Source organism: Gorilla gorilla, chromosome 1 (assembly GCF_029281585.2).
Source record: "Gorilla gorilla gorilla isolate KB3781 chromosome 1, NHGRI_mGorGor1-v2.1_pri, whole genome shotgun sequence".
NCBI lineage: Eukaryota > Metazoa > Chordata > Mammalia > Primates > Hominidae > Gorilla > Gorilla gorilla.
Window position 1 is genome coordinate 210,911,937 of NC_073224.2, and position 27,249 is coordinate 210,939,185.

At 40.1% G+C, this 27,249-nt stretch overlaps 1 protein-coding gene across 50 annotated transcripts in view; it reads right to left on the reverse strand.

Annotated features, from left to right (window-relative positions):
• The window catches only part of EPB41 (erythrocyte membrane protein band 4.1), a 233,172-nt gene that overhangs the window by 74,527 nt on the left and 131,396 nt on the right, over positions 1-27,249 (reverse strand). For all 50 annotated transcript variants that reach the window (XM_055389777.2, XM_063701041.1, XM_055389773.2 and 47 more), the window contains exons 8-11: positions 15,705-15,792; positions 12,937-13,089; positions 10,269-10,366; positions 6,769-6,941 (exon numbers count right to left, since the gene is read on the reverse strand). In XM_055389777.2, the coding sequence (XP_055245752.1) occupies positions 6,769-6,941; positions 10,269-10,366; positions 12,937-13,089; positions 15,705-15,792 (512 nt within the window). The remainder of the gene's footprint in view (positions 1-6,768; positions 6,942-10,268; positions 10,367-12,936; positions 13,090-15,704; positions 15,793-27,249) is intronic.

Below are 27,249 nucleotides of genomic sequence, written 5' to 3' on the forward strand. Positions count from 1 at the left end.
TGAGCCGAGATAGTGCCACTGCACTCCAGTCTAAGTGACAGAGTGAGACTCCGTCTCAAAAAAAAAATTAAATTAAATTTAAAAAAAATTTTTTTTTTAGTAAGATTACTGAATATAAGGTCAAACTAGAAAAATTAATTGTATTTCTATGTACCAAAACAATTGAACAAAAAATAAAAAATTTAGGATACCATTTATTTTATTTTGTTTTATTTTATTTTATTTTAGAGACAGGGTCTCACTCTGTTGCCCAGGCTGCAGTGCAGTGGCACAAGCACAGCTCACTGCAGCCTTAACCTCCTAGGCTGAAGTGATCCTCCTGCCTCAGCCTTCCATGTAGTTGGGACCACAGGTGTGCACTACCATGCTCAGCTAATTTTTTTTTTTTTTTTTAGACACAGCGTCTTGCCATGTTGCCCAGGCTGGTCTTGAACTCTCAGACTCAAGCAATCCTCCCACCTTGGCCTCCCAAAGTGCTGGGATTATAGGCATGAGGCACTGCAACCAGCCAAAAACCAAAAGATACCATTTAAGATAGCAAACGATGGCTGGGTGTGGTGGCTCACTCTTGTAATCCTAGCACTTTGGGGAGCCAAGGTGGGAGGATTGCCTGAGCCTGGGAATTTGAGACCAGCCTGGGCAACATGGCAAGACCCTGTCTCTAAAAAAAAAAAAAAAAAAAATTAGCTGGGCATGGTGGCATGCACCTGTAGTCCTAGCTACTTGGGAGGCTGAGGTGGGAGGATCACCTGGGCCTGGGAGACTGAGGCTGCAGTGACTCGTGATCGCTCCATCGCACTCCAGCCTGGATGACAGAGTGAGACCCTGTCTAATAATATTAATATAAAATAGCAAATGACATCAAATCTGTAAGAATAAATCTAATGAAAGATGCACAAGTTACCTACACCAAAAATCACAAAACATTACTGAGAGAAATTAAAGGAAACCCAAACAAAAGGAGGGTTATAGCATGTTTGTGAATCAGAAGACTCAATATTATAATACCAATTATCTCCAAACTGATCCATATAATCAACTAAATCCCAATAAAAGTATTAAGACTTTTTTAGTGGAAATAGAAAATCTGATTCTACAATATATAAGATAATGCTAAGGGCTAAAAATAGCCAAGATAATCTTAGAGAATATTGTTAGAGAACTTAAACACTTATAAAAGCTAGAATAATTAAGATAGTGTGGTATTGACACAAGGATAGACAAAGATCAATACAAGAGATTAGAGAGACCAGAAATGAACTCCCAAATTTATGGTCACCTGATTTATAACAAAGGTGACATTGGAATGCAGTAGGGAAATAATGATATTTTATTTTATTGTTATTTTTGAGACGGAGTCTCACTCTGTCATCCAGGCTGGAGTGCAGGCACGATCTCAGCTCACTGCAACTTCTGCCTCCTGGGGTCAAGCGATTCTCCTGCCTCAGCGTCCTGAGTAGCTGGGAGTTCAGGCACGTGCCACCATGCCCAGCTAATTGGCTAATATTTTTGTATTTTTAGTAGAGACAGGGTTTCAACATGTCAGCCTGGTTGGTCTCGAACTCCTGACCTCAAATGATCCGCCCACCTCAGCCTCCCAAAGTGCTGGGATTACAGGTGTGAGCCACCACATCCAGCCAATATTTATTTATTAAATACACTGTAGCAAGAACTGTGGTAATTACCATGACAAGTTAAGACCATACATCTTAAAAAAAATTCCGAATATAAATGTAATAAGGCAGTCAAGATGTGATTTCTGTAAAGCTTTCTAACTTGTTCAAGGTACCAAAACTCATTAACACTTGACTCTTTGGTTATCTTTGCTATCAGGAAAAGACAATACATCAGGCATAGTATCTATATAACCATGAAACTCCATTTAGCAAGGAAAGCCATGGAACATGCTATCAGACAGACCTGGATTTTTGTCATAGTTTGCAACTTACTGTCTGTGAGATGCTGAACAAGTCACTTAAACTTTCCAACCTCAGTTTTCTCACCTGAAAAATGGGGATAAAAAGATAATTCCCCACACATAAGGTAAACTAGAAGTAAGGTGATCTACTGGACAAGGAGGGAGTGCCTGATATTGTTATCTGAATATGGCAAAGACATGAAGATTAAATGATTATGCCTCAAACTTAACTTATCCACAGTAGGAGTTTTTATTTTCCATATCCCCAACTCTGCTACTCTCCCAGATTTTCTCATTCTACTAAATGATTAAGCCAAGCAATAAAACTTGAGTTTCTTTTCCTTATCATCTCCAATACTTAATTTGTCAGCAATTCAGTCAGCCCTATCTCCAAATGTATCCCTGACTACTTTTCCCTGTCTTTGTTGCCAACACTCAAGTCCAGGCTGTCCCAGACTCTGCAACAGCCTTCGCCCTGCTTTTCACTGACACTTCAATGGACTATTCAGCTGTCAGCGATCTTTTAAAAATGGGATTCAGATTACATCACTCCCTCTAATCGCTTCCCAGTGCAAATGAAATACAATCTAAACTCTTTACTGTGACCCACAAGGCCCTATACAATCTAGCTCCCACCTACTTCTCCGACCTCACTTACTTTGTACTCCTCGCCCCTTCATTTTCTGGAATCTAGACCTATGCTGTCTGATATGTGAGCTACACACCACATGTGGCTATTTAAATTGGAATTAAAATTCCATTCCTCAGTTACATAGCCACATTTCAAGTTCTTAGCGGACAGAAACATATAGCTATTGGCTGCTGAACTGGATATCACAAAATGAAAGATTTCCATCAGCACAGAAAGGTCCATGGGACAGCACTGCTCTAGACACATGGCAAGCTCATTCCTACCTTCAGGACTTTGTACTTGCTACTCCCTCTTCTGCAAGGCTCTTTCTCCAGATTTTGAGATGGCCGGCTCCTTTACATAATTCAGGTCTCAGCTCAAATGAAGCTCCTCAAAGAAGCCTTCTAAATTAGATTGGACCATCCAATCTGAAATATTCCTTAATTTCCCCCATCCCCAGATAGTCTATATCCCTCATCCTGTTTTATTTTCTCCACAGCATTCATCACCATCTGAAATTATTTTGTTTTATTCTTCTCTGTTTCCAATGACAGAATGTAAGCTCCATGAAGGCAGAGACTATGTTTGTGTGCTCACGGCTGTATCTCTAGTGACTGGAATACCATCTGGCCCATAGGAAAAATTGTTGAACAAAGTAATAAATATGTACCTGAAAGAACATGAGTTTTGGAGTTAAACCAACCTGAATTTCACTCTTAGCACTTCCATTTACCAGATGTCACGTCTTATGAAAAGCCATTTTAATCTCCAAGCCTAGTTCACAGTGTTTTCATGAAGATTAAGACAAAGCATGCAACATGCCTTGTATTGTTACTATTAAAACAGCCCCTCAGGAGAGTAGAAAAACACCAAAAAAAAAAAAAAAAAAAAAAAAAAAGGTGGGAGGTGTCATGTCTGTAATCTCAGCACTTTGGGAAGCTGAGGCAGGCAGATTACTTGAGGCCAGGAGTTCAAGACTAGCCTAGCCAACATGGTGAAACCCCATCTCCACTAAAAATACAAAAATTAGCCAGGTGTGGTGGCACATGCCTGTAATCCCAGCTACTTGGGAGGCTGAGGTACGAGAATCACTTGAATCTTGGAGGCGGAGGTTGCAGTGAGCTGAGACTGTGCCACTGCACTCCAGCTTGGGCGACAGAGTGAGGCTTGTCTCAAAAAAACAAAACAAAACAAAACAAAAAAACAAAAAAGCATGACTCACAGTATGGAAGCACAAAAGTCCTACTGCTTAGGTGATCTTTTTTCCAAATGTGGCTGACCCCTTCCTGATTCCTCTAAATTAAGGACATATGCTCTCATAATGCCTTGTTTCTTCCACTATGATGAATATTATAATATCCTCCATTAGGTTAAGAATTGAATGAGGGCAGGGACTCTCACTATAATATCTCTTGCACCCAGCTCATTACCTAGCACAAGAGATGACTAAACTATGAAACCAAGAGGAACATTGTAAAAATGATCTTTTCACATTCTATTATAAAATTTCCTCACATCATGGAAAGAAATACTTGCTCAATTAGTAGGGAACTTCCAAATGGTGACTATGGTTGCTGTACAATGGTCTACATATCTCATGAGAGGGTCTGCATACATCAACAAACCAGAATATAGTAGCATGGTTCCAGATGATACAAATGTTACAGCCAGAAAAACAGTATCTTAATGATAGCTAACATTTTGTGGGGGAACTCATTAAGTGCCAGCCATTGTGCTAAATACCATACATATGCCACCTCATTTACTCCTCATGAAAACTCTTTGAGGTAGTATGATACTATCATCATCTCCATTTTACAAATGATAAAACTGAGGCACAGAGAAATGAAGTAATTTGCCTAGGAACATAGCTCATAAATGCTAGGGTTGATATTGGAATCAGGTCTGTCTGATTCCAGAACCCAAATCCTTAACCTGTTCTATTAATAGATGGTTCTATTAAGATTAGACAATTAGTAAGATCCCTTTCATTTTACCACTGAGCTTCTTTTTTTTTTTGAGACGGCGTCCCACTCTGCACACTATATATGCACATAACAACATGTATCTTGCTTTTACAGTAGATAGCATAGGCTTGTACACTGGTAACAAATAATAAAGGTAATCAATAATACCCTATTTGGGTTATTGCCTTCTGAACTTATATCTTTTACTTTATTTTATTTTGAGACAGAGTCTCACTCTGTTGCCCAGGCTGGAGTACAGAGGTGCCATCTCAGCTCACTGCAACCTCTGCCTCCCAGGTTTAAGCAATTCTCATGCCTCAGCCTCCTGAGTAGCTGGGATTACAGGCGTGCGCCACCAAGCCCAGCTAATTTTTGTACCTTTAGTAGAGGCAGGGTTGCGCCCTGTTGGCTAGGCTGGTCTTGAGCTCCTGACCTCAAGTGATCCTCCTGCCTCGGGCTCCCAAAGTGCTGGGATTACAGGCATGAGCCACCATGCCCGGCCCTTCTGAACATTTATTTATTTATTTATTTATTTATTTATGAGACACTCTCACTCTGTCTCCCAGGCTGGAGTCCAATGGCGCAATCTTGGCTCACTGCAGCCTCCGCCTCCTGGGTTTAAGCGATTCTCATGCCTCAGCCTCCTGTGTAGCTGGGATTACAGACGTGCGCCACCATGCCCAGCTGATTTTTGTATTTTTGCTAGAGACAGGGTTTCACCATGTCAGCCAGGCTGATCTCGAACTTCTGGCCTCATGTGATCCATCCACCTTGGCCTCCCAAAGTGCTGCGATTATAGGTGTGAGCCACCGCACCCAGCCTGAATTTTTATTTATTAGCCACTCTTTTTTTAGTGACATAAGGAACTGAATGTAGCTTATTACCTCGTTTCAGTAATGGGCTCAAATGTTAACTTAGAAGATCCTCCCACAATATATCAATTCAGACAGATCTTCTGTCAGTATATACAATCACGAAATTTGTGTATTTCCTCCCTATTTTATTAAAACAACATTTGGAGACTCCAACAATGGGATATTGGAGTTTCCTATCCATAACTGCCACGTGGCAAACTTCTTTTTAAATTATTCTTGTATGGCTGGGCATGGTGGATCGCACCCATAATCTCAGCACTTTGGGAGGCCGAGGTGGGTAGATAACCTGAGGTCAGGAGTTTGAGACCAGCCTGGCGAACATAGTGAAACCCTGTCTCTACTAAAAATACAAAAATAAGCCAGGAATGGTGGCACACGCCTGTAATCACAGCTACTCGGGAGACTGAGGCAGGAGAATCACTTGAACCTTGGAAGGCAGAGGTTGCAGTGGGCCGAGGTTGAGTCACTGCACTCTAGCCTGGGCCACAGAGTGGGACTCCATCTCAAAAAATAAAAACATTAAGAAAAAAAAAAAGATTGCTGTAGTAAGGCAGACCCTTTTCCTCTTTTCTACTATAGAAAATAGCTATTATTTATTTATTTATTTTTTAGAGACAGAGTCTCACTTTGTGGCCTAGGCTGGAGTACAGAGGTGCACACTGCAGCCTCCACCTCTTGGGCTCAAGCTATCCTCCTGCCTCAGCCTCCTGTGTTACCAGGACTGCAGAAAAATATTAGCTATTTTTAAATGCTAAGAGGCCTTCAGTTCAGCATACTACATTAGATTTTTACTCTCTGGTAGAGATTCTGATAGATTTAGATTTATAATTCTAATTCTGGTACTGTTTGATCCACCACTACCTAGCAGTGGAACCACGATCTAGTCACTACTCTCGGAATCTCAATTTTCCTTTTCTTAAGATGATTCTATTAAGATTAGACAATTAGTAAGATCCCTTTCATTTTACCACTGAGCTTCTTTTTTTTTTTGAGACAGAGTCCCACTCTGTCAGCCAGGCTGGAGTGCAACGGCATGATCTCGGCTCACTACAACCTCTACCTCCTGGGTTCAAGCAATTCTCCTGTCTCAGCCTCCCAAGTAGCTGGGATTACAGGCATATACCGCCACGCCCAGCTAATTTTTTTTATTTTTAGTAGAGATGGGGTTTCACTGTGTTGCCCAGGCTGGTCTCAAACTCCTGAGCTCAGGCAATCCACCTGCCCTGGCCTCCCAAAGTGCTAGGATTACAGGTGTAAGCCACTGCACCAGGCCCAACCCTGAGCTTCTTTAATTCGGTTCTCTTATAGATAACTGCACTTCCTTTATCTTTCCAAATGAATTATGATCACAAGAAATCATTAATATTCAATACAAACCTCCATCGAGGCTCCGGGACACCCGTTTACTTGCTGTACGCTCAAAGTGTGGGGCAGGCCTGTCAATTAGAGCACTAGCTTGCCTGGTCTGAGCTTGAGTCCGGCCACTGTATCGAAATTTGGATCCTAGCGCAAGAAATTTGCTTTTGGGAATGGTGTCTGTAGATGTCAATCTGGGGGGAAAATCGTAATAGTCATATTATTATATATTCATCTTATTATTCTAAAACTGTAAAATTAAAAACAAAATCAAGAATAAAAAAGTTTCACAATTCTCAGGGTTTCCATATAGTTACTAAGAAATTTTCAATCAAGTAATCATTACTTTAGTTCTTTGTCATTTCTCAAAGCAACCAGTTGGGACCTATATTAATTTTATTTATAGCTCTATAGAAAGGGCCTTACAGTTTTCAAAATGTTTTTACAGCACTGCAGTATTTTTACTACATCCTTGTAATGTTTTCCCCATTTTATAGATATAGGAAACTGAACCTCAAAAAAGAAGTTACTTAAGGTCACACAGCTGTTAGGACATTGGGCAGTAACAAAGTCGAAGCCCAGAGCTCTTTTTCCACTCTCCTGGAATGACAGTTTTGTCAAATGCACTCCAAACTCAATTAATGCCTGGTAATCTATTTAACAGGTTATTTGGTGTATTTTTAAACTCAGTTGGGAACCCCATCTTTTTCCTATATGGTACTCTATGTACTCTTTGTACCATACTGAATTAAAACAATCTATTTCTATGCTGGTCTCCCCTATAAGACTGAATTCTCTAGGAGTAAAGAACAAAGACCATGGCTTATTCATCTTTGTGTTTTTGCTTCTGGCATAGTGCCTGGCATAAATATGATACCCAATAAATATTTGTTGAATAAGTACATAAATTACTACATCAAATACTACCAAAAAGAGAGTATTTTTCCCTTTGAGGTAATTAATTTCAATTCAGCAAACATATACTTTTATGTAAGGGAGCATTACATTTTAAGGTATTCTCTTATTTTGATGCAATGGATTTAAATATGCCATCCTACAAGTAAGTATACTGGCTGCAGCTGAAATCTATACCACAGTTATTAGACATTCAAAAATCACTTTTTTACTCCTCCTTGCTCTTTTTAAAAAATTCTACTTTTGTGGTTTGATTTTAAAGAAGGAGGGATGATGAAAGCATAAATAAATGTGTTAATGCCAATAATTAAGATTCTTTAATTGGGTGTAAAATGTACCCTCATGTTTTATTTTGAAATAATTGAAATATTAATTTCCTTGAATTTTCTTCTCGTTGACTGTGCTATAGTGCTATTATATGAAAATATAAATAGAAGGAAAAGATATCAGGATTATCTCTCTCTCTCTTTCTCTTAAAGAATCAAGTTTATTTATGAATGAAATGACGTGAGGCCTGGGATTTGCTTCAAAATAATCTCGGAAGTAGGGGGAAGGAGTGGATAGGGATATAGAAGAAACAAGATTGGCTTTGGGGTGATAATTATTGAAGCTGGGTGATAAGTACAAGGGGATTTTATTGTACTGTTGCTACATATGAAATTTTCCATAATAAAGAAACGTTCTTAAAAAGGCAAACTGGGCCGAGTGCAGTGGCTCACGCCTGTAATCCCAGCACTTTGAGAGGCCAAGGCGAGTGGATCACTTGTCAGGAGTTCGAGACCAGCCTGGTCAATATGGTGAAACCCGGTCTCTACTAAAAATTTAAATATTAGCTGGGCGTGGTGGTATGCACCTATAGTCCCAGCTACTTGGGAGGTTGAGGCATTGTGCCACTGCACTACAGCCTGGGCAACAGAGTGAGACTCTGTCTCAAAAAAAAAAAAAAGGCAAACTGATAAATAGCCAACTTTCCTTTCAATACAAGTAATTACTTGTCTAAGGTCTGTCTTCTCTACTAGACTGGGTGTTCCACCAGGAGAGAGACTAGAACTATCTTGTGGTATATTCCCAATGCCTAACATGGTGCATACAAGAAGGGTAAGCACACAGAAAATGCTTGGTAAACGAATTCAAGGGGTTAATAATATGGCCTCTTGGCATGGTGGCTCACGCCTGTAATCCCAGCACTCTGGGAGGCCGAGGCAAGCAGATCACTTGAGGTCAGGAGTTCGAGACCAGCCTGGTCAACGTAGTGAAACTCCATCTCTACTAAAAATACAAAAAATAGCCAGGCGTGATGTTGGGCATCTGTAATCCCAGCTACTTGGGAGGCTGAGGCAGGAGAATCACTGGAACCCAGGAGCAGTGAGCCAGGATCACAGACTGCACTCCAGCCTGGCAACAGAGCAAGACTCCATCACAAACAAACAGCAGAGGAAATACTTTCTTCTGTCTTCTGATTATCGGGTACTATTGGGCTTCAAATATGGTTCTGTGTGCTCCCTTTCTGGGTTTCATTAGAGCGAAGCTAACAATCAGCGTCAAGGTTGGCCAGGCATGGTGGCTCACACCTGTAATCCCAGCACTTTGGGAGGCCGAGGGGGGCAGATCATGAGGTCAGGAGATCGAGATCATCCTGGCTAACACAGTGAAACCTCGTCTCTACTAAAAATACAAAAACAAAAACTAGCTAGGTATGGTGGTGTGCACCTGTAATCCCAGCTGCTCAGGAGGCTGGGGCAGGAGAATTGCTTGAACCCAGGAGTAGGAGTTTGCAGTGAGCCGAGATCCGCCACTGCACTCCAGCCTGGGCGACAGAGCGAGACTCTGTCTCGAAAAAAAAAAAAAATCAGCTTCACATCTTTAACCTTATAGTATAAAAGCTCCACAAAAAGTAGTCAAGCATTGCTTAGAGAAATTCCATGTGGAAAAAAAAATAAGCAAAAACAAAAAAATAAAAATTCCGTCCGGGCACAGTGGTTCACGCCTGTAATCCCAGCACATTGGGAGGCCAAGGCAAGTGGATCACCTGAGGTCAGGAGTTTGAGACCACCCTGACCAACATAGTGAAAGCATGTCTCTATTAAAAATACAAAAAATTAGCTGGGCATGGTGGCGGGTGCCTGTAATCCCAGCTACTTAGGAGGCTGAGGCAGGAGAATCACTTGAACCCAGGAGGCGGAGGTTGCAGTGAGCCGAGATCGCGCCACTGCACTCCAGCCTGGGCAACAAGAGCGAAACTCCGTCTCAAAAAAAAAAAAAAAAAAAAAAAAAATCACACGTGGAGGTAAGTGAGGGTAGCTCCCCTTAATCGGACTGACTTTAGCTACAATTAGTGCAATCCCAGAGTCCCTAGTAAATACAGGTTCCCATTCCTTACTCCTCTCTTCCTTCTACCATACACAGACAGGTGCTTTGGAAATGTTGAGGCATACTTTTCAACCCAAAGGGAGAGAAATGGATTCATTTTGTCTTGCTTAAGATGATCTCACCTGAGCTAAATAAAAGAGTGCCAGTCATACAATGAAAGGAATTTTAATAGCAGGCTTAAAATAGAAACGTTATAAATAATTTATCCTTGAAAAATACTTAAGTGAGAATAATACCTGAAAAACGTGTGATGTTCTACACAGACTTTCCATAATTTCTTAGCTGCTCGGTAACTGGGAAGTTTGAATCCGATGGTACTTTCATACTGCTCTTGCTACAAAAACACAAATAAACATGGGACATGAAGTATTACATGTGATACAGTACCAGATTACAGTGATACAGTACCAGAGAAATATGGTGCCACAGAAGAGGCCATTGTTACCAATTTAAGGACATAAAATGTCATTTGGAATTTTTTCTTACTTACTGAAAGAAATTCACTCACTGAGGGTGGCTTTTTCCAAAGCAAGAAAGCCAGGGAATGCATCTCATATAATTTAAGCTTTTTTTTTATTTTATTTTCCAGAAAACACACACACATTCATTATACATTTTTCTGAGACACAATTAAGTCACCTCTTGATTGTCCAGACACTGCTTTTCCTTAGTCACTATCTGCATTTGGGACACTGTTCAATGAACAGGGAATGGGATATTGACCAAGTCCTCCAATCAATCAATATTATTATGCAATAGAAATTAGTAATAGGAGCTAAAGATTTTAGTTCAAGCCAGATTTTTAAATCAATTTTTTAAATTGACAAATAAAAATTGTACATACTTATCATCTACAACATGTTGTTTTGAAATATGTATACCTGCCAGGCGCGGTGGCTTACGCCTGTAATCCCAGCACTTTGGGAGGCCGAGGTGGGCAGATCACAAGGTCAGGAGTTCAAGACCAGCCTGACCAACATGGTGAAACCTCATTTCTACTAAAAATACAAAAAAAATTAGCCGGGCATGGTGGCACGGGCCTGTAATTCCAGCTACTCAGGAGGCTGAGGTAGGAGAATCACTTGAACCTGGGAGGTGGAGGTTGCGGTGAGCTGAGATGGCGCCACTGCACTCCAGCCTGGGTGACAAAGCGAGACTCCTTCTTCCAAAACAACAACAACAACAAACAAACAAACCCAAGAAACATGTACACATTGTGAAATGGCTAAATTGAGCTGATTAACATATGTATTACCTGACACACTTATTATTTTTTTGTGGTGAGAAAACTTAAAATCTAGTCTCTTAGCAATTTTTCAAGAGAACAATACATTGTTATTAATGATAGTCACCATATTGTACAATAGATCTCTTGAACTTATTCCTCAGATTCTTGAATCATTAAATATTTCTTTTTTCCTTTGATTGATCATTAATTTATCTAGATTCCTCTTATACTGAAGCAAAACATATTCTTCCAGGGTTACTAGAAACACTGTCCTGCTGACCTCTTGCCTCTTTATTTCTACTTTAAGCATGTTTTATAAGATGGAAAGGAAACTGACATTTGAGTGCCTACTATTGCCAGTAACACTATGATTAGATAATATCATCTATATTTTTAGACATGAAGAAACTGAGGTCAGAGAAGTTATTTGCTCAGACTGACAGCTATGAAATGACAGAACCAGATTTTTACCCTCTTCACCATACCATGCCACTGCTAAATCATCTACTGCTGCCACAATACTTTTTCTCAAAATCCTGTTGTTCCTGATTGCCTTCTTAAGTAAGAATTCTACATTTTTAGAAGCTAAGGATTTCCCATTTTCATATTAACGTGTGTGAGGGATGAGATTCTAATTTGCTGTTATATTCCTAGTCCCTAGAATAGTGTCCAACACAGGAAAGCTCTCAATAAATATTTGTTGATTGAATAACTCTTGAATTTGAAATTTTAAGGGAAGACACTGACTGCTCTGTGCTAGGCATAGGTAAAATAATTATGGTACAAAATAAATGGCTTTATGGTAATCCCTATCCAAGATTTTTAAGGCTCCACATCCAGAATTTGCAGGCACAAATAATTAGCCATTATTCACCAGCAGATGGTGATATATACACACAAAAGCCACCTTAGGTTAGTATCATTTCCTATATAGAACTTACACAGCTGTCATCTCATTTGATCTTCAAATAACTATGATGGAGAAGGTATTATCCTGCCCAAATGATAAGGAAGCTGAGCCTTAGATTTGTCCAGGTCTTTTGCTTAGTATGTGGCAGAAAAGAAGTCAGAACTTTTTAAAAAACTTTAATTCCTACTTAAACAATTTTATGCTATTCCATAATGGCTCTTCAATACAAAAGTTAAATTTGGCCAGCATTAGTATATCCCAAAACCAACTAATAAATGAATTAACTGGTACAAAGTTGAACATCCAACTCTTATTAAAAATCTAGAACTTGGCCCTAGAACTCACTCTCAGTAACCACGAGAAGCTATGCATACAAATAAATTTTAATTATATGAGATAAGGGATTGGTGATGCCAAACATGAGTAATTTATCCCTATAAATAATTTTAAAATCTCATGCTACTCAATTTAAAAATATTTTTCCATTAAGTTTTTGCTTGGAGTAAACAAGGAACAAATGTATCAGTCCAAGTTTAACTTTTTGCAATGGTATATTTACTTACAAAAAGTGAAATGTCCAGAAGACCAGTAGTAAGGAAAAGAAGTAGCATCACAGGACTGATCAACTTAGAAAACGGAATTATCAGCCCTTCAATAGTTAACTATAGAGAGACTTCTCAGATGACTTAATAAGGAAAATGGAAATGTAGATATTTCAGATACAGACTATGTCTGGTTTGGGAGGAAGGAAATATAAATTCTGTACCTCTCCAGGCCGAATCTTGATGAAAAAGCTACTACGTTTATAAGAAATCTTCAGCACTTTGGGCCAAGGGAAGCGGTTAATTCTCAGCTTATCTTTGTAAACCAGAAGGCCACTAGAGCAGACACCTAGGATGATATCTACTCCTTCCAAGTCCTGAAAAAGAAAAATGTTAGTATTTCAGTCTGGAGCAAAGTACTCAATACACTGTTGACTATTACTAGATAATCTGAAGATAACAACCAAAAACAGTTACAAAACATACAATGAAAAATAAAGCTCAGCCTAACAGTTATAATTTATGGACCTATTATGTTTAAATCAGCAGTCATGACTTCCTGGAGAGCAGGGCTTAGAGCTATGTATACTACCAAATATACACGCACAATTATTAATTCTTGTTTTTTTATGATAAAGTGTTAACAGCTCCAGAAATGATGTTAAATGTAGGAGTTGACTCTATTCCTATATAAACTCAGCATAAGACAATCTTAGGTTCTTAAAATTGATGTTAAGTATATTAAATTAAAAATATGATCCCTAAGTCAAGAAGTTACATTAAGGCACAATGAAATCATATTTATATGCCTCTCTATTAAAGACAACTTTAAAAAATTAAATATGTAATGTTAATCATCTATGTCTATAATTCAAATAAAATAAATTTCACCTAAGTTAGTCCCTACAGCTAACAGTTTGTTTAGCTAAGTAATCAAAACACAAAGTTAAATGCTTCTTGACTACTCTTTCCCCCAAAATGAGTATAGAGAAATATATTAGTGCCTACACGTGTTATAACAGAGAAGCAGGAATTACATACAGTTCCAATTCAGTGACTATGTAACTGAGAATTTCCCAGAAGATGCCCTCTTAAATTTTTAAAGCTTGTGGGTATAACTACATTTCACTTTGGAGAAACAATTTGCTTTACAATATTTGGGAAGGGAACATGCTGCCTGACTCCATCAATACCTGAATTGACACCAGCTTCCAGCAGGAATTGTGAAGCAAAATCTAACCATTTCAGTTTTAGAAACATACCTAATCTGATGTACTGATCTTCCTACAATATACTTTAGAGATTCACAGAAGTTGTAGTACCCAGCCCAAAATAATCCAGAACAACTTTTTTCTTTTCTTTTTTTTTTTTTAAGACAGAGTCTCAACTGTCACTCAGGCTGGAGTGCAGTGGTGCAATCTAGACTCACTGCAGCCTCTACCTCCTGGGCTCAAGCAATCCTCCCACCTCAGCCTCCTGAGTAGCTGGGACAACCAAAGGCACGTGCCACCATGCCTGACTAATTTTTTGTATTTTCTGTGGAGACAGGATTTCACCATGTTCCCCAATCTGGTCTTGAATTCCTGAGCTTGAGCGACCGGCCGCCTCAGCCTCCCAAATTGTTGGGATTACAGGTGTGAGCCACCACGCCTGGCACTGAACCTCCCCAGCAACTTTAGTAGCTGAAGACGAGAGACGTAAGGAGACTTTCCTTAAGGATTCATTCTGTTAGGCTGTATTAGGTAGAACTAGGATTAAAGCTCAAGTTTCCAGGGCCCTACCCAAGTGGTTTTTGAATGAGCCACTGTGGTTCATTCAGTGTGCATCAGAACAACCTGGAGAACTTAAAATGGATTGCTGAGCTCCACCTCCAGAGAGTCTAACTCAGCAGGCCTGGGATGGGGCCTGAAATGTGCATTTCTAACAAGTTCCTAGGTGATGTTAAATGTTGCTGGCTCAGACACCATACTTTGAGAACCACTACTCTAGGCCAGTGGTTCTCAGATTCAGGCATGAATTAGAATCATTTGGGTGCTCATTAAACCAACAGATTCTAGAACCTCGCCTCCAAATTAATTCCATACATCTGAGAGAAGCTCAGGGATCTACATATTTAATGAACATCGGTGATTCGATGTAGGTGATGCTGGCTGTGAAACAGGCCTTGCTGCCCACTGCTCTCTATATTTTCAAATGTTACTGCATGTTAGGAAAATCAATTTCTTTTTCTCTAGGGGCTATCTTTTGATCTTAACAGTAGCTTGGATATGAAACTTTATCCTGAGGGTGGAATTGCTATGGGGCAAATTCAATTGATACAGTTGACTGATTTAACTGATACACTTAAAATGCTAACAAGAGGCCGGACGCGGTGGCTCACGCCTGTAATCCCAGCACTGTGGGAGGCTGAGGCGGGCGGATCACGAGGTCAGGAGATTGAGACCACGGTGAAACCCCGTCTCTACTAAAAATACAAAAATCAGCCAGGCGTGGTAGCTGGCGCCTGTAGTCCCAGCTACTCAGGAGGCTGAGGCAGGAGAATGGCGTGAACCTGGGAGGCGGAGCTTGCAGTGAGCCGAGATCACGCCACTGCACTCCAGCCTGGGCGACAGAGCAAGGCTCCATGTCAAAAAAAAAACAAAAAAAAAAACAAAAAAAAGCTAACAAGAAGTACTATTTCTCTCTTTTTTTTTTTTTTTTTTTTGAGACGGGGTCTTGCTCTGTCGCCAGGGCTGGAGTGCAGTGGCACAATCAGGGCTCACTGTACGCTCGATCTCCTGGACTCAAGTGATCCTCCCGCCTCAGCCTCCCCAGTAGCTGGGACTACAGGCATGAGCTGCTGTGCCCAGTCTACTATCTCTTTTGAATGTTTTAAAATACCCCAGATGTTGTTAAAAAGTATTATATGACACAGATGTGATACATACATAACAGACATGTATCATATAATGTCTTCCACATGCATATTAATAAAGGGCAAAGTTATCATTACCTTTGCTTTATGAAGATCAACTCCATACATAGACAACTTTTTGGCATTCTCAAGAAACTCCAAGTCAGCCTGAGCTGGAGTCATGGACCTTTGATAGAATAAAAACATAAAATTCTTTCAGTGTTACAGTGTCATCATTTACAGTAACATTTATATATTCACTGTATTTTAAACACATGAACATATACATACCACTATATTAAGATATATTTCCTAGTCCTGAAAGTAGGTTATTATGGAACAGAACTCATCACTGCCTGTATCTAAATAATTAAAATATACCTTAGAAAAAGAAAATGTGAGCAAACAAAAAGTCACCAAAAAGCTACAAAAAAATTTTTTTTAATCCTACTAAACAATTTCCTTAAAGCTATTTCATCTATCATTAGTTCTGCCCCCTTCTCTTCACTCTTTTTCTCCAACATACATAAGCTCCTCCCGCTAATTTTTCTTGCCAAGGAGATGACCAAATTAAATTCTCAGAGGGCATGGTGTAATTTACAATATCCTCTTATAGCTGCCTTTTTCTCTCCATACCCTTGAATTGAGTTATGGAAATTAAACAAGAGGGCAGCTGATGTTACTTAACTGAGGACTCTTAATCGGGGCAGGCTTGATGAAAAGAAAATTTCTGGTAACAGATGGTGTCCTGCCCACTGATATAAACAAAATAAACTGGTTCACAGAAGCACATAGATAATGGGGCTGTTTTCTCTGTTATTAATATGTCTTCATTACCAGGCATATAATGAATTAGATTTGTTTGAAAACAGTCAGTCTCACTGTCTAAACACTCGCTGTGACAGTCTTTTCTTCTCCTCTATAAATTTCCCCTCTTTTGAAAAGTGTTCATGAGCTGTTATATAGAGCTTTCAAAGACAAAAATATCACTCCTAATGCTGCACAATTCAGACCAATCAAGTATAACTTAACAGTAACAATAATGCAGCCACATCCCCAAGGAAAAAACAGTAAATGCCAGTTTCCCATAAGACTGCCTCAAGCTACAGAAAGCTGCAGGGGTCTCTTCATTTCACAAGGAAAAGTCTCTTCCAAATCCATCTGTCTTTACCCTAATTAAAAGGACAAAGGATTCCTTGGAACAACAACCACCAAAATATGTATATAATAGGAGACAGGGTGCAGATTTGCTACTGATTTAGCCTTCATGAACAAACTTATTTTCACAAGCACTGAAGCATCACACCTAATTCTATTTATTAATGAACCTGAAATTGAAGATAAGAAAAAAGGAGAATGGGAAAATTAGCCCCTTATGCAAGTCTGTATATTCAAGTCATTAAAAACATTTCAGGAAAGTTTTGTAGTTTTTAATTTTTTTCCATCTAAGTTACATTTTTTTCTAGTTAACATTACTCCTATTTTCTGTTTCTGTTGTTGTTACTGTTATCGATGAGATGAATTTTAGAATTTTTTTTTTTTTTTTGAGACAGGGTCTCACTCTGTCACCCAGGGTGCAGTGCAATGGTGCAAACACAGCTCACTGCAACCTCCACTTCCCAGGCTCAAGTGATCTTCCCACCTCAGACTCCTGAGTAGCTGGGTCTACAGGTGCATGCCACCATGTCCAGCTAGTTTTCTTATTTTTTGTACAGAGGGGGTCTCAGTATGTTGCCCAGGCTGATCTTGAACTCCTAGGCTCAAGCCATCCTCCAGCCTCAGCCTTCCAAAGTGGTGGGATTACAAGCGTGAGCCACCACTCCCGCTGAATTTTAGGATTTTGAAGCTGAAAGGAGCTTGAAGTTTAAAGAGTACAATAATTTCATTTTGCTGTTGAAGAAACAGGTTCTCAGGGATCACATTACCACAGGCAAGTTAGGACCCTTAGTTGAGACAGCAGACTTAAGTCAAAACTCAAGTCACAATACTTGGGCTGGAATCCAGGCTTCAGTACTTGTAAGTGGCCAGCCAGTGTCTCCCTCCATCTCCTCTATAAAACGAGAATCATAATAATGCGTATTTCTAGATACTAGGATAGGCAATGACTTTTTTGTTTTTGCTGAATGAATGAATGTTACTATTGGGATCGAAATGAGATAGTGGTTGTAAAACTGCTTTATAGACATGAATAGTTATTATTGCAGCCTTAGCTTTCTGATAGTCCAGTGGTTCATCTACACACAAATCATAAAATTAAGAGACACAATTTGGATCACTTGAATTTGAAGACAAATTTTAAAACATTAAGTAAAGCAATTATGATAAAATCTTCCCTATACTCACTCCTCCTACCCTACCCTAAGGGACATTAATAGGGTCAATCAATTTGAATACAGATTTAAATTTCACAGTATGTAGTTACATGCTTCTATAAATAAGCATGCTTTAAAAAATAAGGAGAGATCAGGCCTGGCGCGGTGGCTCACGTCTGTAATCCCAGCACTTTGGGAGGCTGAGGCAGGCGGATCACCTGAGGTAGGGAGTTCAAGACCAGTCTGACCAACATGGAGAAACCCCGTCTCTACTAAAAATACAAAATTAGCTGGGCATGGTGGTGCATGCCTGTAATCTCAGCTACTCAGGAGGCTGAGGCAGGAGAATCACTTGACCTGGGAGGCAGAGGTTGTGGTGAGCCGAGATTGCGTCATTGCACTCCAGCCTGGGAAACAAGAGCGAAACTCCGTCTCACAAATAAATAAATAAGGGGAGATCTTTAAAACTTCCTTGTTAGTTGAAAATAATATTTATATTTGAAGTTTGGCTGATGTTTGCATTTAAAATTTTTTACCTAATTTTTAGCCAGGCTCAGTGGCACGCACCTATAGTCCTAGCTACTCTGGAGGCTGAGACAGGAGGATTGCTTGAGTCTATGAGCCTAGGCGACATAGAGAGACCTTGTCTCAGCCAGGCGCAGTGGCTCATGCCTATAATCCCAGCACTTTGGGAGGCCGAGGTGGGCGGATCACCTGAGGTTGGGAGTTTGAGACCAGCCTGACCAACATGGAGAAACCCCATCTCTACTAAAAGTACAAAATTAGCCAGGCGTGGTGGCACATGCCTGTAATCCCAGCTACTTGGGAGGCTGAGGCAGGAGAATCGCTTGAACCTGGGAGGCAGAGGTTTCGGTGAGCCGAGATTGCGCCATTGCACTCCAGCCTGGGCAACGAATGAAACTCCATCTCAAAAAAAAAAAAAAATGTTGAGAGACCTTGTCTCTAAAAAAAGAAAAAGAATAATTTTAGCTGGGTGTGGTGACCTGTAGTCACAGCTACTTGGGAGGCTGAGGCAGGTAGATTGCTTGAGTTTAAGGCTGTAAGTGAGTTACAATCACACCTGTAAACAGCACTGCACTTCAGGTTGTTCAGGTTGCACAACATAACAAGGTCCCTTTACAATTCTTAAAAAAATATAATTCTAACTTAAGAATTTCTTTTTTTTTTTTGAGATGGAGTCTCACTCCATTGCCCAGCCTGGAGTGCAGTGGTGTGATCTCGGCTAACTGCAACCTCTGCCTCCTGGGTTCAAGTGATTCTTCTGCCTCAGCCTCCCAAGTAGCTGGAACTACAGGCACCCGCCACCATGCCTGGCTAATTTTTGTATTTTTAGTAGAGATGGGGTTTCACCATATTGGCCAGGCTGATCTCAAACTCCTGACCTCGTGATCTGCCCAACTCAGCCTCCCAAAGTGCTGGGATTAAAGGTGTGAGCCAAAAAAAAAATTTTTTAAGAGACAAGGTCTTGCTCTGTCACCCAGATTGGAGTGCAGTGGCACCATCATGGTTCACTGCAGCCTTGACCTCCCAGGTTCAAGTGAACTCTTGGGCTCAAGCAGTCAGCCCACCTCAGCCTCCAAAAGTGCTGGAATTACAGGCATGAGCCACCATGCCCAGCCTTAAAATTTCAATTTATTTATTTATGTCAGTATGGACTCATGAATTTTCATTTTATTCAATGCAGTATATCAATTACTTTCCTTATCTATTTTGATGCTTAAATTGCCCCAGATTTGGTAGTGGGAACCTCTCCAAGCTGGATTCTGTGTCCTTCTGACCATTTCCCATCATTCTTCCAGTACTTCCTTCTGACACAATGTAGAGTTAGAGTATGTATCTGTGTATGTATCTACCTTTTTACATCTATATTTCTATATCTACCTATCTATATATTGGAAACCACAAGTTCACATTGAAGCCTCCAGTTTTAATGCAATATCCTAACAGGGTTCATTGTAGTTTCTCCCTTTCCATAATTTGTGTCTCACTTTACTGACAGTGAGAAACCTGGCTCCCATTACCCTGAATACATCGACTAATTTGATCAATCCCTCTATATAATCATATAATCTCTCATTGCAGCCACAAACCCCTACTGTATGTGGATGTCCTCCTCACTCTACTTGAACCCTGAATTCCCCATTCTGGGCTACTCAGCACACGTGGATGTCCTCCTTACCTCACCAGGGTTCTGACTGCTGCTGTGGGACCATCTCTTCACCCTGCTTAGGCTTTGACACTGTGCATCAAGCACCACCCTGTATGGATGCCCTCCACATCCTGTGTAGGCTTTTCCCCCACATGGATGCCCTTCTTGCTCTGCTTGGCTTCTGAAACCCACCACCAGGTGCCCACACATGACTACCATCCTCATCCACTTGAGCTCTGACTCTTCATGCCAGGCTGCCCTCCAACCCACGGGACCCACTCCTCACTCTGCTTAGGCCTCAATATCCCAAGCCAGACTGCCCCTCTGCATGGATGACTACCTTGCTCTGCCCCACCTAATGTTGCCAGAAAGCTTTATCTGATTATAAAAATCATACACATTCACTGTATAAAATTTGGAAAATATCATTAAGAGCATAGAAAAGAAAATATATAATCTCACCACCCACAGACATCTGTGCATGTTAACACAACACATATATTTGAAAGATTAATATCACAAAATAAATTATTTTTTGCCTTAAATTTTAATGATCAAGGTTTTCCCTAAAATTTCCAAGACCTTTGAAAGTCATAACAAACCAGCTGGGAAGAGATTAGATACCTCTAAACCATTAAAAGTACTGTCTTGAATTTTTTCAGTACCACCTAATAATTTACTACTTGTAAGTACTGCAGCTTACAAAAGTACCTGACCAGGAAGCTCCGGCACTGGTTAAAGCTCATTAAAAAGAGAAGTTACAATAAAGTTTCCTTGCATTTATTTCAAGCAAGTGCAATCAGGATAGAGCTATTCGGTGTGTTCCAGTGTTATGTGACCCCCTTTTAATAATGTTTGTTATATCTCCTAATTAAGGATTGTGATTTCAAAGAATTAAGTGGGGGACAATAGACAAGTTTACATACCTTCCTAATACCCATAAATGGAGGGCAATTAATTTTAAAGCTTGATTTGCTAGTGTAAATTTAAAGTGTTAATTATAGCTTTAAAATCCCAGTCTGGGCAAAGGGCCACTACTAAGGATTCCATTTATGCAGGCTGTCTTCTATCTGAGAAGTGCTTGTACTGCACTTTCCAATGCATAGTAAAATGCATATGCCTCAGCGGAAGTTTCTTTGGATTAGTTAAAATGCCATGTTGTTGGACATAATTAAATTGTTCCTTTGGGTTTGTGAGGGTTGCAAATCTTTCCAAAAAGGAGCAAGTAAATTCCAAGATGACAGACTCCTAAATGTTCTGGTCACGGCGATCCATTATTGCTCAATTTCTACCACATCTCTAACAGAACATCAGCTGAACTATATCCATTTGTCCCTTGAGATTGTTTCACCTAATTGGGTTTACATTCTGATAAAGGTTAAAACTAGTTCTCCAAACCAAGACACATACATTCATCACTTGTGAAGTGAGGATAAGAATTTTATTTATTTATATTTATTTATTTTTTGAGACGGAGTCTCGCTCTGTCGCCCAGGCTGGGGTGCAGTGGTGCAATCTCGGCTCACTGCAACCTCCGCCCCTCCAGGTTTAAGCAATTCTCTGCCTCAGCCTCCGGAGTAGCTGGGATTACAGGCGCGTGCCACCAAGCCCGGCTAATTTTTTGTATTTTTAGTAGAGACGGGGTTTCACCATCTTGGCCAGGCTGGTCTTGAACTCCTGACCTTGTGATCCACCTGCCTCAGCCTCCCAAAGTGCTGGGATTACAGGTGTGAGCCACCACGCTCGGCCTTTAATTTATTTATTTTTAGATGAAGTCTTGCTTTGTCACCCAGGCTAGAGTACAGTGGCATGATCTCGGCTCACTGCAACCTCCGCCTCCTGGGTTCAAGCAATTCTCCTGCCTCAGCCTCCAGAGTAGTTGGGACTACAGGTGCGTGCCACCATGCCCAGCTAATTTTTGTATTTTCAGTAGAGATGGGGTTTCACCATGTTGGCTAGGATGGTCTCAATCTCTTGACCTCATGATCCACCTGCCTTGGCCTCCCAAAGTGCTGGGATTACAGGTGTGAGCCACCGTGCCCAGCCAAGAATTATTATTATCGTAGCAGATATTTGAACTCTCACTATATACTGTCATTGTACTAATCACTTTATATAAATTTTCTGATTTAACAATTAGAAAATTCACATTATTGCCCTTATTTTTCAGATGAAAAAACTGAAGCTTAGAGAGCTTAAGTAACTTACCAAGAGGCACAGTTAACAAGGAATGGAGTCTGAATTTAAAGAAAGGCTAACTCCAGAGCCCAAGATTTTAACTATGGTGCCCTATTGCCCCAACTCAGTGGTTCTCAAACTTTTTTGATCTCAGGACCTCTTTATTCTCTTAACAATTATTGTAAAAATTATTGAGGACCCTAAAGAGCTTTTCTTTTTCTTTTTTTTTGAGACGGAGTTTTGCTTTTGTTGCCCAGGCTGGAGTACAATGGCATGATCTCGGTTCACTGCAACCTCTGCCTCCCAAGTTCAAGCGATTCTCCTGCCTCAGCCTCCTGAGGAGCTGGGATTACAGGCATGTGCTACCATGCCCGGCTGATTTTGTATTTTTAGTAGAGATGGGGTTTCTCCATGTTGGTCAGGCTGGTCTTGAACTCCCGACCTCAGGTGATCTGGCTGCCTTGGCCTCCCAAAGTGCTGGGATTACAGGCATGAGCCACTGTGCCTGGTCAAGAGCTTTTCTTTATGTGGCTTATAGCTATTTGTATTCACTATATTAAAATTGTTTTAACTAAGGAAAATTTAAAATGCTTATTAAACTTCTAAAAAGTAACAGTAATCCAGCCAAGCACGGTGGCTCACATCTGTAATCCCAGCACTTTAGCAGGCCAAGGCAGGCAGATCACCTGAGGTCAGGAGTTCAGGACCAGCCTAGCCAACATGGTGAAACCCTGTCTCTGCTAAAAATACAAAAGTTAGCCAAGTGTGGTGGCAGGCACTTGTAATCCTAGCTACTCGGGAGGCTGAGGCACGAGAATCACTTGAACCAAGCAGGCGGAGATTGCAGTGAGCCGAGATCACACTATTGCACTCCAGCCTGGGCGACAAGAGTGAAACTCCATTTCAAAATAAAATAAAATAATGGTAATCCCATTACTTTTTAACATAAATAACATAATTTCTGAAAAATACCAATATTTTCTGAAACAGTTATGAAAAGGTAACTTTGCTTTACATATTTACAAATCTCTTCAATGTCTGGCATAGAAGACAGCTGAATTCTCCCAACTGCTTCTGCATTCAATCTGTTGCAATATATTGATTTGGCAGTATGTGAAGAAATCTGATCTCACACAGACATGTAGTTTGAAAAGGGGTGACTATGAATTTAAAATACTCTTTTTTCTTTTTTTTTGAGATGGAGTCTTGCTCTTGTCGCCCAGGCTGCAGTGCAATGGCACGATCTTGGCTCACTGCAACCACCGCCTCCCAGGTTAAAGTGATTCTCCTGCCTCAGCCTCCCAAGTAGCTGGGATTACAGGTGCCCACCACCATGCCTGGCTAATTTTTGTATTTTTAGTAGAGACAGGGTTTCACCATATTGGCCAGGCTGGTCTCAAACTCCTGACCTTGTGATCCGCCTGCCTCGGCCTCCCAAAGTGCTGGGATTACAGGCATGAGCCACTGAGCCTGGCCTAAAATATTATTTTCTGGTATTACACTAAAACATATCAATGGCAGTTTCTTAAAGATAATTTTCAATGTGAAATGTAGAAACTTATCAATGAACTTTTTGTACTGTTACATTAAAATCCATTGGTCTATCTTGCATTTTGAATGGATCTTTTACCTGTGCATGACTTTTTTAACATTGTGCATTTCTAATCTGAAAAATACTTGTTCGCCAAGTTATGAAAATCTTCCAAACCTTGATACAATATGTGTATAAAAAAATCACATTCATTAAAATAACCACCGACCTTAGCAGAAAAGTCTTTAAAAGCTGTCAAGATCATGGGGATATATAAAAGTTTTCCAAAATTCTAATTTTTACCAGAAAGCTTGAATTTTGTCATTAGCAACAAATACTGTCAAGTTGCTTTCCTAAAAGTACTAGCTCATTTCATTTTTGAGAAATGAGTGACAAGGTGAAACCTTGTCTCTACTAAATATACAAAAAATTAGCTGGGCATGGTGGCTGGCGCTTGTAGTCCCAGATACTCAGGAGGCCGAGGCAGGAGAATGATGTGAACCCGGGAGACGGAGCTTGCAGTGAGCGGAGATCACCCCACTGCACTCCAGCCTGGGCGACAGAGCGGGCCTCCATCTCAAAAAAAAAAAAAAAAGAAAAAAAAAAAGATGGCCAATTCAGCTCACAACTCAATTGCACAAGTGCTTTTCCTTGAGACAACTGTTGTGCTTCAGTATGCAGCAAAAATGCTTTGTGTGTACTTCCCATCTAATCACACAGAATATTAAATAGAAATGTATTCAAGACTTAATAAAATTAATACTTTTTGCTGCTTCGTTAGGAAAATTCTAAGGTAAGCTGGCTTTCTTGCACTTCCAGCTGCAAGTGCATGCTGGAGAACAATATAGTGACTCTTAGTACAGTTTGCTCCAACTGCCTTGATTTGTGCCCCACCCATTTCAACAGAGTGAAAAAGGCAAATAACATCTTAGCATTATTACAAAAATAATTTTGACCTCATGGACCCCTTGAAAGAATCTTGAAGATCTCCAGGGTCTGTAGACCACCCTTTGAGAACCGTTGTCCTAACTCAAAGGGTGGTTATAAAGATTAAACGTGATGTTTTACATAAAGTGCTTATCATAGTATCTTGCACATAATAATAGATGCACAATAACTGGCTACTTATTATGATTATTATGTAACAATTCTATAAAGGAGAATCAAGCATTGGATGAGAGACTATAAGTCCTCTCAAACCTGAGATTCTATTATGATCAGATAACCATTAAAAGACTCATTAGGCCGGGCGCAGAGGTTCATGCCTGTAGTCCTAGCACCTTGGGAGTCTTGAAGCTGGAAGTTTGAGATCAGCCTGGACTAACATGGTGAGACTACCATCTCTACAAAAAAATTTAAAAATTAGCTGGGCATGGTAGCACACACCTATAGTCCTAGCTACTCAGAAGGCTGAGATGAGACGATCACTTGAACCTAGGAGATTGAAGCTGCAGCGAGCTATGATCACACCACTGCACTCCACTCTGGGCAACAGTGACATTCCATCTCTCTTTAAAAACAAAAATCAGAGACAGATTTCAAGTATCAATCATAATCTGACATCATCATTTTCTGCGGTTCAGCTCTATGGCAGCAGTAAAATATTTTCTTTTACTATTTTACTGATTGCCCAAAGGTTATATTATAACTAATAAAAAATATTTTTAAATTATTAGGTAATAAAAATAATATTTCCCTACAGTATTGACATTCTAATTAATCAAATTATTTTGTTTCTTTCCAGTACTTGCTTTTCTATGTATATATGCATATATTTTTATATGTCCATATTTTTTATATATGTAAATGTTGAGAATCACAACCAGAATATAAATAAAAGTGCTGTAATCCCAGCACTTTGGGAGGCTGAGGCAGGTGGATCATGAGGTCAGAAGTTCAAGACCAGCCTGGCCAAGATGGTGAAACCCCGTCTCTACTAAAAATACAAAAAATCAGCCAGGTGTGTTGGTGGGCGCCTGTAATCCCAGCTACTCAGGAGGCTGAGGCAGAGAACTGCTTGAACCAGGGAGGTGGAGGCTGCAGCGAGCCAAGATTGCGCCACTGCACTCCAGCCTTGCCAACAGACCAAGATTCCATCTCAAAAATAAAAATAAAAAATAAAAACAATAAAAATGTATTCAAAGACAATGTAACATGCTTAAGTTACAGTCATCAACAAGTTGAAAGTGGTGTATTTAGTGACTCCAGACATTGGTACTGGAATAAGTCAAAACTTAAAAAGCAAACGTGCAGTTCTCTTTGGAAATAGTGTGACCCCAAGAGAGATGGGTAACTCTTATAAGACTACTGCTATGTAGGTTGTAAACTTTAAAGTCCTTAGTATGGTCCTCATGACTGAGGTACCTGAACCTACAGGGGCAATAACACACCTAGAATTCAGACACCTTAAGTTACAGCTCTCTCATTTGAAGCATCCCAGTCCATGCAATCCTATTCCAACCACCCCAAGGAGAACAAGATGGCTCAATGGCTGGAAAGAATAATTTTTACTATCATGGCAAGCCTACCAACACCACTCTTTGGATTTCTCTTTGAGCAGTGTGATCCTTTGGAACTTTGCAACCTAACTCATGCTAACGTAACTTAGGATACTAATTCAAGGCCAAGGTCAGACTTTCACATTAATATGCTAAGGCAGTTTACAGAACTAAGCTATAGCAAGTCACTCAAGTAACAATGAATGTATGGGGAGGAAGAAACACAAATTATTCTGGCACTTTAATATTAGCTAATATTTACTGAATTTTTTACCACGTGAAAGACATTGTGACATTGTATTCAGTATTTTACACACATCACCTTTCAATGGTGTGATCTCAGCTCATGGCAGCCTTGACCTCCCAGACTATCCTTCCACCTCAGCTACTTGCCACAGGAGTGCTCCATCATGCCTGGCTAATTTTTAAATTATTTGTAGAGATGAGGTCTTGCTATGTTGCCCAGGCTGGTCCCAAACGCTCGGGTTCAAGTTATCCTCCTGCCTCGGCCTCCCAAAGTGCTAGGATTTCAGGTGCGAGCCATTGTGGTCAGCCCACAATACCTTTTCTAAACCTAGCAGTCCCCCTAGTTTCTCTGAGGTGATAATCTCCATCAGAAATATAAGAAACCTGAGGCTCAGAGACGTTATAATTGAAAGACCTAAGGTCACAAGGTTGGAACCAACGTCAAGATTTCAACCCAGCTCAGACTGACTGTAAACTCTTGTTCTTGATCACTTGATAACTCCCAGCATTACCAATCATTTTCATGTATAAAAGCAGTATAGTCAGTAAATTTAACAAAGACTTTTAAAAATACTTCCAAGAGTTTCACGGGCCCTCTGAAATCTATCCATGTATAAAGATCTCAAATTAAAAACCCCTGCTCTAAGGATCTCAAGGTACCTAATGCAGCATAATGAGCTTTAAATCTGATAAATAAAAGGTAAGGAAA